The 12,151-nt window shown below is 43.5% G+C and overlaps 1 protein-coding gene across 9 annotated transcripts in view; it reads left to right on the top strand.

Moving 5' to 3' along the window:
- FAXC (failed axon connections homolog, metaxin like GST domain containing) overlaps positions 1–12,151 on the top strand; it is an 80,661-nt gene that overhangs the window by 28,611 nt on the left and 39,899 nt on the right. For all 9 annotated transcript variants that reach the window (XM_023254190.2, XM_019830999.3, XM_045057875.1 and 6 more), the window contains one exon: positions 2,248–2,471. In XM_023254190.2, the coding sequence (XP_023109958.2) occupies positions 2,248–2,471 (224 nt within the window). The remainder of the gene's footprint in view (positions 1–2,247; positions 2,472–12,151) is intronic.

Genomic DNA, 12,151 nt, shown 5'->3' with positions numbered 1-12,151 from the left:
CCTGCCATTGGTCTAGTTCTTGGGTCTTGCCATAGTCTTCTAAGCAGCCTTCCTACCGGTGGTTTCTCCACTTCCATCGACACATCGATTACGTTTCTTGTCTGCTTAAAATTTTCGGTGGATAAACTTTGCTTCCAAAATAAAGTTCAGCACCCTTTGTCTCAGGCCTGTCCATATCTGGTCCTGGCCCACCCTTCCAGCCTCTACTCTTACAGGCTTCCCCAGGCCTCCTGTATCCCCTGGCCAGTGCTCTTCACACACACTCCTTCTCTCCCTCTCCCTCTGCTCTGCCTGGTGAGCTTCTGCTCATCCTTCAGGACCAGTTATGCTTATCATAAAACCTGTGTAATTTGTCTACAAAGAAGGTACTTTTTTTTTTTTTTTTTCCAGATCAACCCGTCAGTGTAGAGCCACCATATTCCTCATTTTTACTGTTTAGATGCTTCCTGGATGCTATTACCTGGTCACACTTATTGGGATAATTTAGTTTTATTCTCAGATCACGGACTTGCAAAATAATCAAGGATGCCATAGCCCTTTTATTGCATTTCAATCTAGTACAATTAGAATCGAAGTGCTGAGTTATTCTAATGGAATGTGAGAATGTATACCTTAATAACTGCAGGTGTAAAAAGAAGAACAAACAGGAAAGCATTTAGTTTTCATGTTTTATAAAGAGTGTACTAGAGTAAATGTGAGATTCTTTTATGTCAAAGGATCCATTGACTGCTCTGACTGTACATATTCGTTACTTACCATTGCAATGTACTTTTTCCTGTTTTCAGCAAAATCCATTCCCTGACTCAATACTTTATTTTGAGAAATTTACAAAAAGAAGTACCCAAAGCTTTCTAACAAGATTTCTAAGCACTTTTAAAAAGGTACTAAAGAAGAGTTACGGTTACAGTACAAAGGGTATGTTGAAATTGGCTGTAGGACTTTTCCAGTAAAAATCAGGAATGCTTAAAGTTTTTTACAGAAATCTTCTGTTTCTTCCTTTTGTAGAGAAAAGAAGATGGGAAAGAATAGAATTATATAAAATGATCAACATTTCAGGGACTCTGTTTTTCTTTTAAAAAGACGAGGTAGAAAAGTAGCTATAATTTATTACGATTCCTTGTGTTCTCTCTGCAAACATATTTTTCCAAAGTGGCCATCATTGCTCTGTCAACTAACACTAGGAGTAGAGATGACTACCAGTACATCTTTTATTGCTCATTATGGGGAAAAACTAAAGTATCTTATGTCTCTACTCTCACAGCTATACTTTTCTCAGCCTTCAGCAGGAAACCGTTTTAATTTCTATCTACCAGCTTTATTAGCCGTAGAAACAGTCCTGCAATTGCACAAGTTCCGAGAACAAAATCAGTGTCGGCCTGAGTATCGCAGCCAGCACACCGCACCGACAGCGGGTAGCTGCTTAGCTGTCTGTGCACAGAACATGGGAACTCCTGGATGGGAGCGTTTGGCCACGAGCATCATCCAGATGGGAAAAACAACTCAACTAAGTTCCTTTGGCGTTTGTATTCGCTTTAAGAGCCCTGGAGAAACAAACTGAAGCAGAGTTGACTTTCTGGAGAGCAAATCCTATACGTAATATTTATAATTTATATAGTTTATAATAAACATGGACAGGTCTACCTACTCCCTAACCCTCTGTCAAAAAGGCAAAAGTTTTCCTTTTTAAGAAAACTCTTTGACTCTGTAGAATATAAAATGCACTCCCAAATTGCACCAGATTACAAAAGTGCAGCTTAATTAATTACCACAGAGCATATACCTGCATATCCATTACTTAGATCAAGAAAGAGTGAAGCCAGCACCGCAGTCACTGTGCCTCTTTCCTGGGGTCCCCGTAGGTACGCACCTAAAAGCCTGTTGTAGTGGGTTTCTAGTATTTTCTGAGGGGTTGCCTCAGAGGAAGCAGAAGCGTGCCTTGGGAGGTGTTGGGGGCCGGGGGGCGGGGGGTGAGGGGCGTGGATCTGAGGGCGGGTGCCAAGAGAGGTTTGGTGGCATTGTAGCATGGCATCGTTACCTGGATTTGTTTTAGTTTCTCTTCCAGACCCGAGGTCTAGGCCCTGACCAGAAACTGTGGTAATATCTGCCATGCACGCTGCTCTTTGTAAAAGCTGCGCTGACTCATTTCCTCCGGAGCGTGCGAACTTCTGACGCACTCCCTGGAAATGGACTCTGTGGAGCTGACATGTATCTAATGCCCGGTAGTAACCTGTTTCCACACAATTCCAGGACGTTAGCTTATTGCCAGTGGGTGGACAATCTCAATGAGACCCGGAAGATGCTCTCTCTTAGTGGTGGCGGTCCCTTCAGTAACCTGCTGAGGTGGGTCGTGTGCCACATAACGAAAGGAATTGTGAAGCGCGAGATGCACGGCCACGGCATTGGCCGCTTCTCGGAGGAGGAGATTTACATGCTGATGGAGAAGGACATGCGGTCCTTGGCAGGGCTCTTGGGTAACGTACCACACCTTCTATATTCTATGTTTTCTATCCTTGCTTTTTGCATGATTAGTAAAGCACTGTTAGCGTACTGATTTAAAGTTTTATTTTGGTTGGTTGGTTTCTTTGCTTCCACCTGGAGGCTGCAGTCCCCCCCACCCCCCTCCCCCCTCGCCATTTAACCAGATCGCCTTATTTCCAGGATCGAGCGTCTCTCTTCCCAGTCGCTAGGGCGAGACAGTCTCGTGCGGGGGTGGGGGGACCCGGGGGGACCCCCGCGAGCAGAGAACGTAGCACGCGGCGCGGCAGGCTGCCTGGCCGGAAACGCCGCTGGCGTCTCGGCGCGTGTTGTGAGCGGAGGGCGGTTCTGGGCAGGGAAGCTCGTTCACGTGTACACAGGCCAGGGTGAAAGGGCTGCTTGTAAGCACGCGTGCTTGAAGCGTCAACTGTGTATCCGGGGGACCTCAAGCTACTAGAAAGGCCGGCGGCGCAGATTCGTGCACGTGCCCCGAGTCCTTTTTCACGTTTCGCGTTTGTAATCTCAGGCCTCCTCTTACCAGCATGTCGTAACTCTTCTGAGTTTGCGTTCACTGCGCACAGTGGGTTGAACTGTGCTGGGGAAGCCCCTCAGAGAGAAGCCCGGAGCAGCGTCGGTCTGGGCAGCTGAGGCTACCGAGAGTGGAGTTATGTGTCCTTTGTCACCTCGCTGGACACTGGAGGTGGCTGGGCCGATGCGATTCTGTACTGGGCAGAGCTTGAGTCTTAACTATGTCAGCTAGTAAACACGGTCATTTGAATTCAGAAGCTCCTGTGTGTGAAATGATGGTTTCTCCTGGAGACAACTAGTGCATATCGGGAGCCAAGCCCTCTGTGTGACTAGTCACGGGACCTAGTCTTATGCGACTGCTTATTTTGCCTGGGGGACGTGGGTTTTTATTAACTGTCTTTTGGCCCCCTCCATTCTAGAGCACATTGGATTCCTCATCTCCTCTAGGAAGTGGGCTTTGGGGCTTGTTTTGTTGAAACCCATCTGGTGCTCCAGGAACTGGGGCCTTTGCTGGGTATAACCTGCCCCCTACAGGGTGACTCACTCTGGCTCCTTCCCTGCTCTGCATTCCAGATGTTCATAAGACCTGGAGTCCTCCCTTGAACCCTGGCCTGCAGGGGGAGAATCCCAACAGCATGGCCAGCTCTCTGCCACCTTTGTCTTGGGGGGTGGGGGGGTTGCTGTTGGCTCCTGCTCTACACAGACGTTCAAAAGCACTGCCTGGGTTGAAGACTGACGCTGCCTGTATCTTCTGGTTCTTTGCTTTTCTGGGCCCAGAGGGGCTTGCCTGTTGTAGGTATGAAGCGATTAGCCTCAAGTTTGCCTTGTTCCCGTGGAAACAGTACTGGACTCTCAGCCTCACAGAGCAGACATGCAGTGGGCCATTTTCTCCTTAGTAATGGCTCTCCCTGTTCTCAGCTTCCTTTCTAGCTCATGCTGTGGGAGCCCCAGCAAGCCAGGCATTGAGCTCTCAAAGTTAAGACAGAGATTATGCCAGTAAAGTGCTGCTCTTCAAGAAAAACTTAACAGTGTTGGTTTCTTAACCAGGGAGGTGGTGATCATCAGTTTCTGGAGAACTTTGGTTGGGAGAACCAGGGGAGCAGGGTGATAGCAATAAGAATAATAATAACCAGGGGCACCTGGGTGGCTCAGTCGGTTAAGTGTCCGACTTTGGCTTAGGTCATGATCTCACAGTTCATGGGTTCGAGCCCCGCGTTGGGCTGTGTGCTGACAGCTCAGAGCCTGGAGCCTGCTTTGGATTCTGTGTCTCCCCCTGTCTCTGCCCCTCCCCTGTTCATGCTCTGTCTCTTTCTCTCTCTTTCAAAAATAAAATAAAAAGAGTAATGGTAACTATCTATGTTTCTCTGGCACTTAATGAGTTAGCAAAATCCTTCTTCCCCAATTATGGTGAGATGGGAGGTAGATCTATTGTTGATGGCTAGGGTGGGTACCTGGCAAGTACTCCAGACAGCATCAAGTCTAGATGATTTCCTGAAATGAGAAATTGATTCAGTTACTTGAAAAGAAGGAGTTTGCTGGAGTTCTGTTCTGTGTGGGGGCCCCGGGAGCAGCCTAGTCTCTATAGGAGAAGCACTTTTGCTGCCTTTGGGGAGGGAGAGGCTCTTTGGCTGAACATCAGAGTTTTTCTTACTAAACGAGGCAAAAAGCATTACCTCCCCCGTCCCCTGAGGATATAGCTGACTTTTAAGATGCCTAAGAGACTGAAAATGCATAATGACTTTTGTTAAGGTAGTTCAAGATTTGGGGAAATTGTCCAGGGATGTATTTGACTCATCAGGAGAAATTAATTTTTGATGTTTCAGTTCAATTGACTTCAAGGATTGAACGCCTTCTATGTGGCAGGAGCTGGGGAATACAAAAATGAGTAAGAGATTGTCCCGTCTCTCAGATAGCTGATACCTGTTCAGTGGGAGAGATGAACTTATAACTAGGAGAGATGAACTTATAACTAGAAATAAGCAAATTATGGCCCATAGCTGGTGGCCTGTTTGTTTATTTATTTAATCGTCTCTGAGCTAAGACTCGTTTTTACTATTAAAATGTGAGGGGGGAAAAATGCAACAGAGATCAAATATGGCCCAGAAGGTGTAAAATATTTACCATCTGATGCTCCATGAAAATTTGCTGACCTCTGCTCTAAATAAGTACCCATGTTCAAGTTAGGCTGTGACAAGTCCCATGACAGAGGTCTGTGTGTGGTGCTCTGAAGACATGGCAAGAGCAGGGATGAAATGACAGGGAAGCTTGGGAAGCCAGAGTAGAGGTGGCAGTCATGTTGGCCCCAGAAAGTAAATGGTTGTCCCAAGGAAGAAAATAAGGAAGGACCATTTGGGGAAATCATGAGAAAAGGGATCATGAATGAGGGGGATTTTGGAATCATGGTCTAAATGAAGATTAAAAAGTAGTTTGGGGTCATCTTATAAAAAGTAATAATGATGCTGAGAGACTTTATCATACAGAAAACATGGAGGTGGTACAGACTTCCGAGTATAAGAGAGAAAGAGCCATATTTGTGATTTAGAAAAGTGGCTCTGTTGGTGTCATAGTGAATGGCTTGGGCCTGAGGGGGTAGGTGGTAGAGAGAGACTAAAATATAGTCAGTACATATCTACGGATGTAGTTTTAAAAATTGATTAAATTCAAATAAAAATAAAAAATTAAATTTAAACAATAAAAATTAGTTGAGAAAAGATGATGTCTTCATGTTGGGAAGGAGGAGACAGAATTTTTATTTATAGAAATGAAGAGATTATATAGCTAAAATAATGGAGAATCAATTAAAATTACAGTTAATGGAAAGAGTTCGACAAGTTTACAAAGTTACAGGTATGCAGATGGCTAACAGACACATGAAAAGATGCTCCACATCACTCACCATCAGGGAAATACAAATGAAAACTACAATGAGATATCACCTGACACCTGTCGGAATGGCTAAAATTAGCAACACAGGAAACAATAAGCATTGGTGAGGATGTGGAGAAAGGGGAACTCTTGCGCTGTCGGTGGGAATGCAAATTGGTGTAGCCATAGTGGAAATCAGTATGGAGGTTCCTCAAAAAAATTAAAAATAGAACTAGCCTGTGATCTAGGAACTGCACTGCTGGGTATTTATCCAAAATTTGCAAAAGCACTAACTCAAAGGGATACATGCACCCCTATGTTTATTGCAGCATTATTTATAATAACTAAACTATGGAAGCAGCCCAGGTGTCCATCAGTAGATGAATGGATAAAGAAGGTTCCATAATATAATGGAACATTATTCAGCCACAAAAAGAATGAAATCTTGCCATTTGCAACAACATAGATAGAGCTAGAGAGTATTGTGTTAAGTGAAATAAGTCAGTCAGAAAAAGATGAATACCATATGATCTCACTCATGTGGAATTTAAGAAACAAAACAAACGAGCAAAAGAAATAAAAAGAGAGAGAGACAGACCAAGAAACATACTCTTAATTACAGAGAACAAACTGATGGTTATCAGAGGGGAAGTGGGTAGGGGTATGGGGGAAATAGGGAATAGGGATTAAAGAGTACACTTACCACGATGAAATAAAAGAAAATGATAAAAAGTTTACAAAGTAATAAGCATATAAACATTTTGATATCTCAAATAAGCAATTAGAAAATATTTAAAATTTCCATTTACAATAATAAAAAATGAAAATACTAGAAATATGATATATGAGAAATATTCAGGACCTACAGAAATAAAATTAAGCCATCCTAATAAGAGATAGAGGGTTTTTTAGAAAATGGAGAACATACCTTCATTCATTCATTTGAGAGCAATGCCTCTAGAGCCAGAGGTCAAACCTTACCTCCATCGCCTCTTAGCTTTGTGACCGTGGGCCAGTTTCTTAACTTCTCTAGGCTTTAGTTTCCTTATGTATAAAATGGGGACCATAATGGTGAAAAGAAGCACATGTACAGTGCTCAGAATTGCAGCTGGCACATAGTAGGCAGTCAAGTAACAAGCAAGTGTAAAACGCAACTGTGATGAGGGCTGGAAAGAGAGGCTTGTGGTGCTGTGAGAGCCAGTAATGGGGGGAGGATTGCCTAGTGGTCAGTGCTAATCTCCATTCGGTTCTGCTTGTTCCCATGTCCCCTTTGGGAAGGTGGGTGTGTTTGAAGCAGAGATGCCACATGTAGTGGATGCCTGATTTTCATCTCATGCAAGAAGTGCATACATTGTCTGTTTCTATCCCCTCCCCAAAGGGTGAGAATTAACAAAGCATGGAAGATGTAAAAATCAAGAGCAGAAAGGTTAGGTTTTTGGGAAGTAGTTTATGAGAGAAGGATTTCTGGAGTCAGATCCCCAGGGTTTGCATCTTGGACTCCACACACTTAGCAGCTGTGTGACTTCCCATGAACAACTTGAACTTTTTCATCTACAGAAGGGGGGTCAGGACAATGCCTTCATCATAGAGTACGAGGACTCAATAAGCATTTATGTAATGTACTTTCTATAGCGTTTGGCACATAAAAATGCTAAATAAGTATTAGCTATTATCATTATCACTGCCACAGATTTTGTGTGTAACACAACTCCATTAAGAGCACTGGTTTTGGAGAAAGACAGATATCATATGTTTTCACTCTTATGTGGATCCTGATAAACTTAACAGAAACCCATGGGGGAGGGGAAGGGGAAAAAAAATGAGGTTAGAGTGGGAGAGAGCCAAAGCATAGGAGACTCTTAAAAACTGAGAACAAACTGAGGGTTGGGTGGGAGGGAGGGAAGGGTAGGTGATGGGCATTGAAGAGGGCATCTTTTGGGATGAGCACTGGATGTTGTATGGAAACCAATTTGATAATAAATTTCATATATTAAAAAAAAGCACTGTTTTTGGGGAAACAAGTCTAAAAAAACCTTTCCTCTGAGTTTTAAATTTAGTAGTAATTGTAGAAAGTTGGGAAGGTTCAGAAGAACACTGAGAAGGAAACTACGTCACTGTAATCTTATTACTTACTGCTAACCACAGTTGTCATTTTGGTGCATGTCTTTCCAGTATATATGTGTGTAATTTTGAGTCACGTATATGTATTTTTTTTTTTAATTTTTTTTTTCAACATTTATTTATTGTTGGGACAGAGACAGAGCATGAACGGGGGAGGGGAAGAGAGAGAGGGAGACACAGAATCGGAAACAGGCTCCAGGCTCTGAGCCATCAGCCCAGAGCCTGACGCGGGGCTCGAACTCACGGACCACGAGATCGTGACCTGGCTGAAGTCGGACGCTTAACCGACTGCGCCACCCAGGCGCCCCACGTATATGTATTTTTGAAAACACACACATAACACGCATATAATTTTCCAACCGTCTTTTCCTCACCTAATATATTGCAAGTATTTTTTTCTCTATCGTACAATTCTATGTGCCTGGTATTGCACTTGATGTTATAAAAATGACATAAAACTCATCAAAACCCCACCTTCTGCCTCTTTTATATTTCTTTTTTTTTTGTAAGTTTTAAAAAACTTATTTTGAGAGGGAGAGCGAGAGCATGAGCAGAGGAGGAACAGAGAGAGAGAATCCCAAACAGGCTCTGCACTGTCAGCACAGGACCTGATGTGGGACTCGAACCCACAAACCCCAAGATAATGACCTGAGCCAAAGCTGGATGCTTAACTGAGCCACCAGGGCGCCCCTCCTCAAGGATTCTTTGAGGAGGTGATACTTCAGCTGGACTCTGAAAGATAAGCCAGAGTTAGGCAGGCATGTGTGTGAGGAGCAGGAACGGGGTGGGATGGGAGGCTAGCATGGAATACAGAAGGGACTTCACAGGTGAAGGCTCTGACACGAAGAGCAGCTGGGAGCCTTCAAGGAGTGAAAAGATGGCTGGCGTGTTAGAAACTGTGTGAGAACCAAAGTGTGGCATGAGGTAGAGGTAGGAAGGAGCTAGATCACATGGTCTTCATATCACTTACATAATCTTGGGTTGTGTTCTAACACAAGTTGAAAGTAGGGAGGTGGCTTGACCTTATTTATATTTAATGCGCCAGAGGAACCAAGAGTGGATTTATTTGGGGGCCCAGTGAGGAGGCTGTTGAGGTCCAGGAAAAATAAGATGGCATTGTGGATTACAGCTATGGTGTAGAGTTGGACATAAAATGATGGATTAGAGCTATATTCTAGAGACAGGGTTGACTACAATTTGGGGACTTGATATGTGTGTGGGAGGGGAGAGAGATGGTGATGGAGAGGGCAGGGGTAAGGAGTAACCATGTTCTTGACGTGAAAACTTAGTGAACAAATAACCATTCAGAGTTGGAGAACGCTGGAGAAAAGGGGAAGGTCATGAATTTCAGGTGTGGGTATGCTGAGTCTCAGGTGCGTGTGAGGTGGACACAAGGGGAGACAAAGCATATGATAAAGGCGCCCTTTTGAATCGGTAAAAAAACACAAATTAATTCAGTAAATGGTGTTGGGACAGCTGGCTAACCATGTGGAGCAAAATAAGCACAGTACCCCTGCCTTTATTTCATGCACCTGAATAAATTCCAAAGAGATTAAGCATTTAAATGCAAAAAATGAAACCATCAAGGCGTCAGGATAAAATATAGGAAACTTTAATATAATCTTGAACTTGGGAAAGTGTTTCTAAATATGGTACCAAAGGGAAAAGTAACAAAAGAAAAGTTGAATCGCTAGGTTTCTGGAGCAAAATAAAACCTCTTGGATGTCAATAAACAAAGTTAAAATTGAAATGAAAACCTGGAAAAATGTTTGCAACATGTGACAAGGAATTAATGTTACTATTTGAAGAACTTGTACAAATCAGTAAGAAAAGTGAATATTTGAAGGAGAAAACTGGGTAGAAGACAAAAAGAGAATTTGTAAAAACAATACAAATGATGAATACGTGAAGAGCATTCAACCTCTGGTAATCAGAACAATTTAAGTTAACAAATGAGGCACCGCCCTGTCAATCAAATTGGCAAAGGTTTTATTTTTTCTGTTAGTTTTTTTTAATGTTTGTTTATTTTCGAGAGACAGAGAATGAGCAGGGGAGGGGCAGAGAGAGAGGGAGCCCAAGAATCCGAAGCAGGCTCCAGGCTTCAAGCTGTTAGCACAGAGCCTGACATGGGGCTCAAACTCAGGAAATGTGAGATCATGAGGTGAGCTGAAGTCAGACGCTTAACCGACTGAGCCACCCAGGCGCCCCTGTTTTGTTTTGTTTTGTTTTGTTTTGTTTTTTGTTTTTTTTTTTTTAAATATTTTTTTCAATGTTTATTTATTTTTGGGACAGAGAGAGACAGAGCATGAACGGGGGAGGAGCAGAGAGAGAGGGAGGCACAGAATCGGAAACAGGCTCCAGGCTCTGAGCCATCAGCCCAGAGCCCGACGCGGGGCTCGAACTCACGGACCGCGAGATCGTGACCTGGCTGAAGTCGGACGCTTAACCGACTGCGCCACCCAGGCACCCCTTGTTTTGTTTTTTAATGTGGCATGTTGGCGGGGGTGGGAAGGAGGCGCTGACATATTCTGATAGAAATAAAAACTAGTACCTACTTTCTGGAGTTGAGTCCCACAGTTTCAAAAGTCATACCATTTCACATATTTATTTATTAAATAATAAAAAAAAAAAACCCAGGAATCAAAGCTTTGAACCTTAACGGGAAGTCTAATAGGGATAAATGTCAAATTCTGTACTTAGGTCACCAAATTGAATTCCACAAATATAGGGTGGAGAGAAACATGTGAAAAAGAGACTTCAGGATTTTTGTGGATTTCATTCTCAGTATGCCGCAGGTATGATGGACTGTCAAAGAAGCCAATAAAAACCTAGCCTTTTAAATGCCACCCAGTGTTTCAGCTTAAAAGTTGTTTCCTTAAGGAAACCTTTCTGGGTCTTTCTCTCAGTGTGTCGGGCACATCTGTTCCTTGCTTCCAGGCACGTGGTGCTTTCCTCCTCAGAGCACTCCCTGCACCTTCTTTTAATGTTTTAATGATTTGGTTTGACTGTCTCCTCAGCTTCACTGGTGTTTTTATTTCTGTTTCTAGGGCCTGAGTGCCTGGCACCCACTAGGCATTCCACAAGTGTTCGTTGAACAGAGAGTTTCAATGTTAAGTTCTGGGAGCCATCTTTTTTTTTTTTTTTTTTTTTTTCCGAATCCCAAGCAGGTCTTGTCTGCAGGGCTCCAGCTCACAAACTGTGAGATCATGACCTGAGCCGAAATCAAGAGTCTGACGCTTCACCGACTGAACCACCCAGGTGCCCCTGGGATCCATCTTTTAAAGGAACTTGGTCAAACTAGGGTGTATCCAGAGAAGGGTGGTTAGGAAGGTGGTTAGTCTCAAAATAATTTCAGGCAAGGAATTTGAGGATCCTGGGGAAGGATGGTCTGCAGAAGCCAAGATGTACGGGTCATATAGCAGCTTTTTTCAAATATTGGAAATGGTGTTGCAGCAGATGATGGACATGTTTGGGGAGAGGGGAGGAGGACAGAGGAGAAGGTGGAGTGTGTACGTGGGGGAACGACCACAGATTACAAGTCAGGGTGAGGCGGCTCTTTAAAACGACCTGTCCTGAATTGGAAGGGCTTGTCTTGTGATGTGGTAAGGAGTGGCTGTTCTTTGGAATTATTCTAAGGTGAGCTTGCTGACCACCATCAGGATAGCTGAGGAGTCTTTTTATAGGCGGTGAGATCTCTAACTAGAGATGATCTCTGGGCGGGGGCGGGGGGGGGGTCCTTCTGGTTCTGATGGTTTCATGATTTTATATTGGTTCTCTAGAGAGGAGAACAGAGGTGACTTTCCAAGCTACAAAACAAGGCAGAGGCCAAAATAGAGATCACTCAAGTTTTGGTTGATCTCTTGGACTGTGTGTGATTTATGGTTGGCTGTCTCTCCTGCCTTCTGAAGGTCTGGTCCCTTAAATGATCTGTGTTTATATGTCTTGCTATTAAATCTACTTTATAAACAGTGGTTGGTTTTCAATAAACCTCCACTTCTTTGGAAGTTATTTTTACTCAAAGGTTTATGAACAGGGAAATTTTGTTTTTAAGTGAGCTTGGGAATAGGCTATTTTAATGGCTGCTCTTCCTACCCTGTTTAATTATATTATGCAAACAACACTCCATTCACATTAGGCATTTAGGCCTAGGCTGGGAGCCACC

This window comes from Felis catus, chromosome B2 (genome assembly GCF_018350175.1).
Source record: "Felis catus isolate Fca126 chromosome B2, F.catus_Fca126_mat1.0, whole genome shotgun sequence".
Lineage (NCBI taxonomy): Eukaryota > Metazoa > Chordata > Mammalia > Carnivora > Felidae > Felis > Felis catus.
Note: the sequence above shows the minus strand (reverse complement) of the source record. Positions and strands in the feature narration are given on the sequence as shown.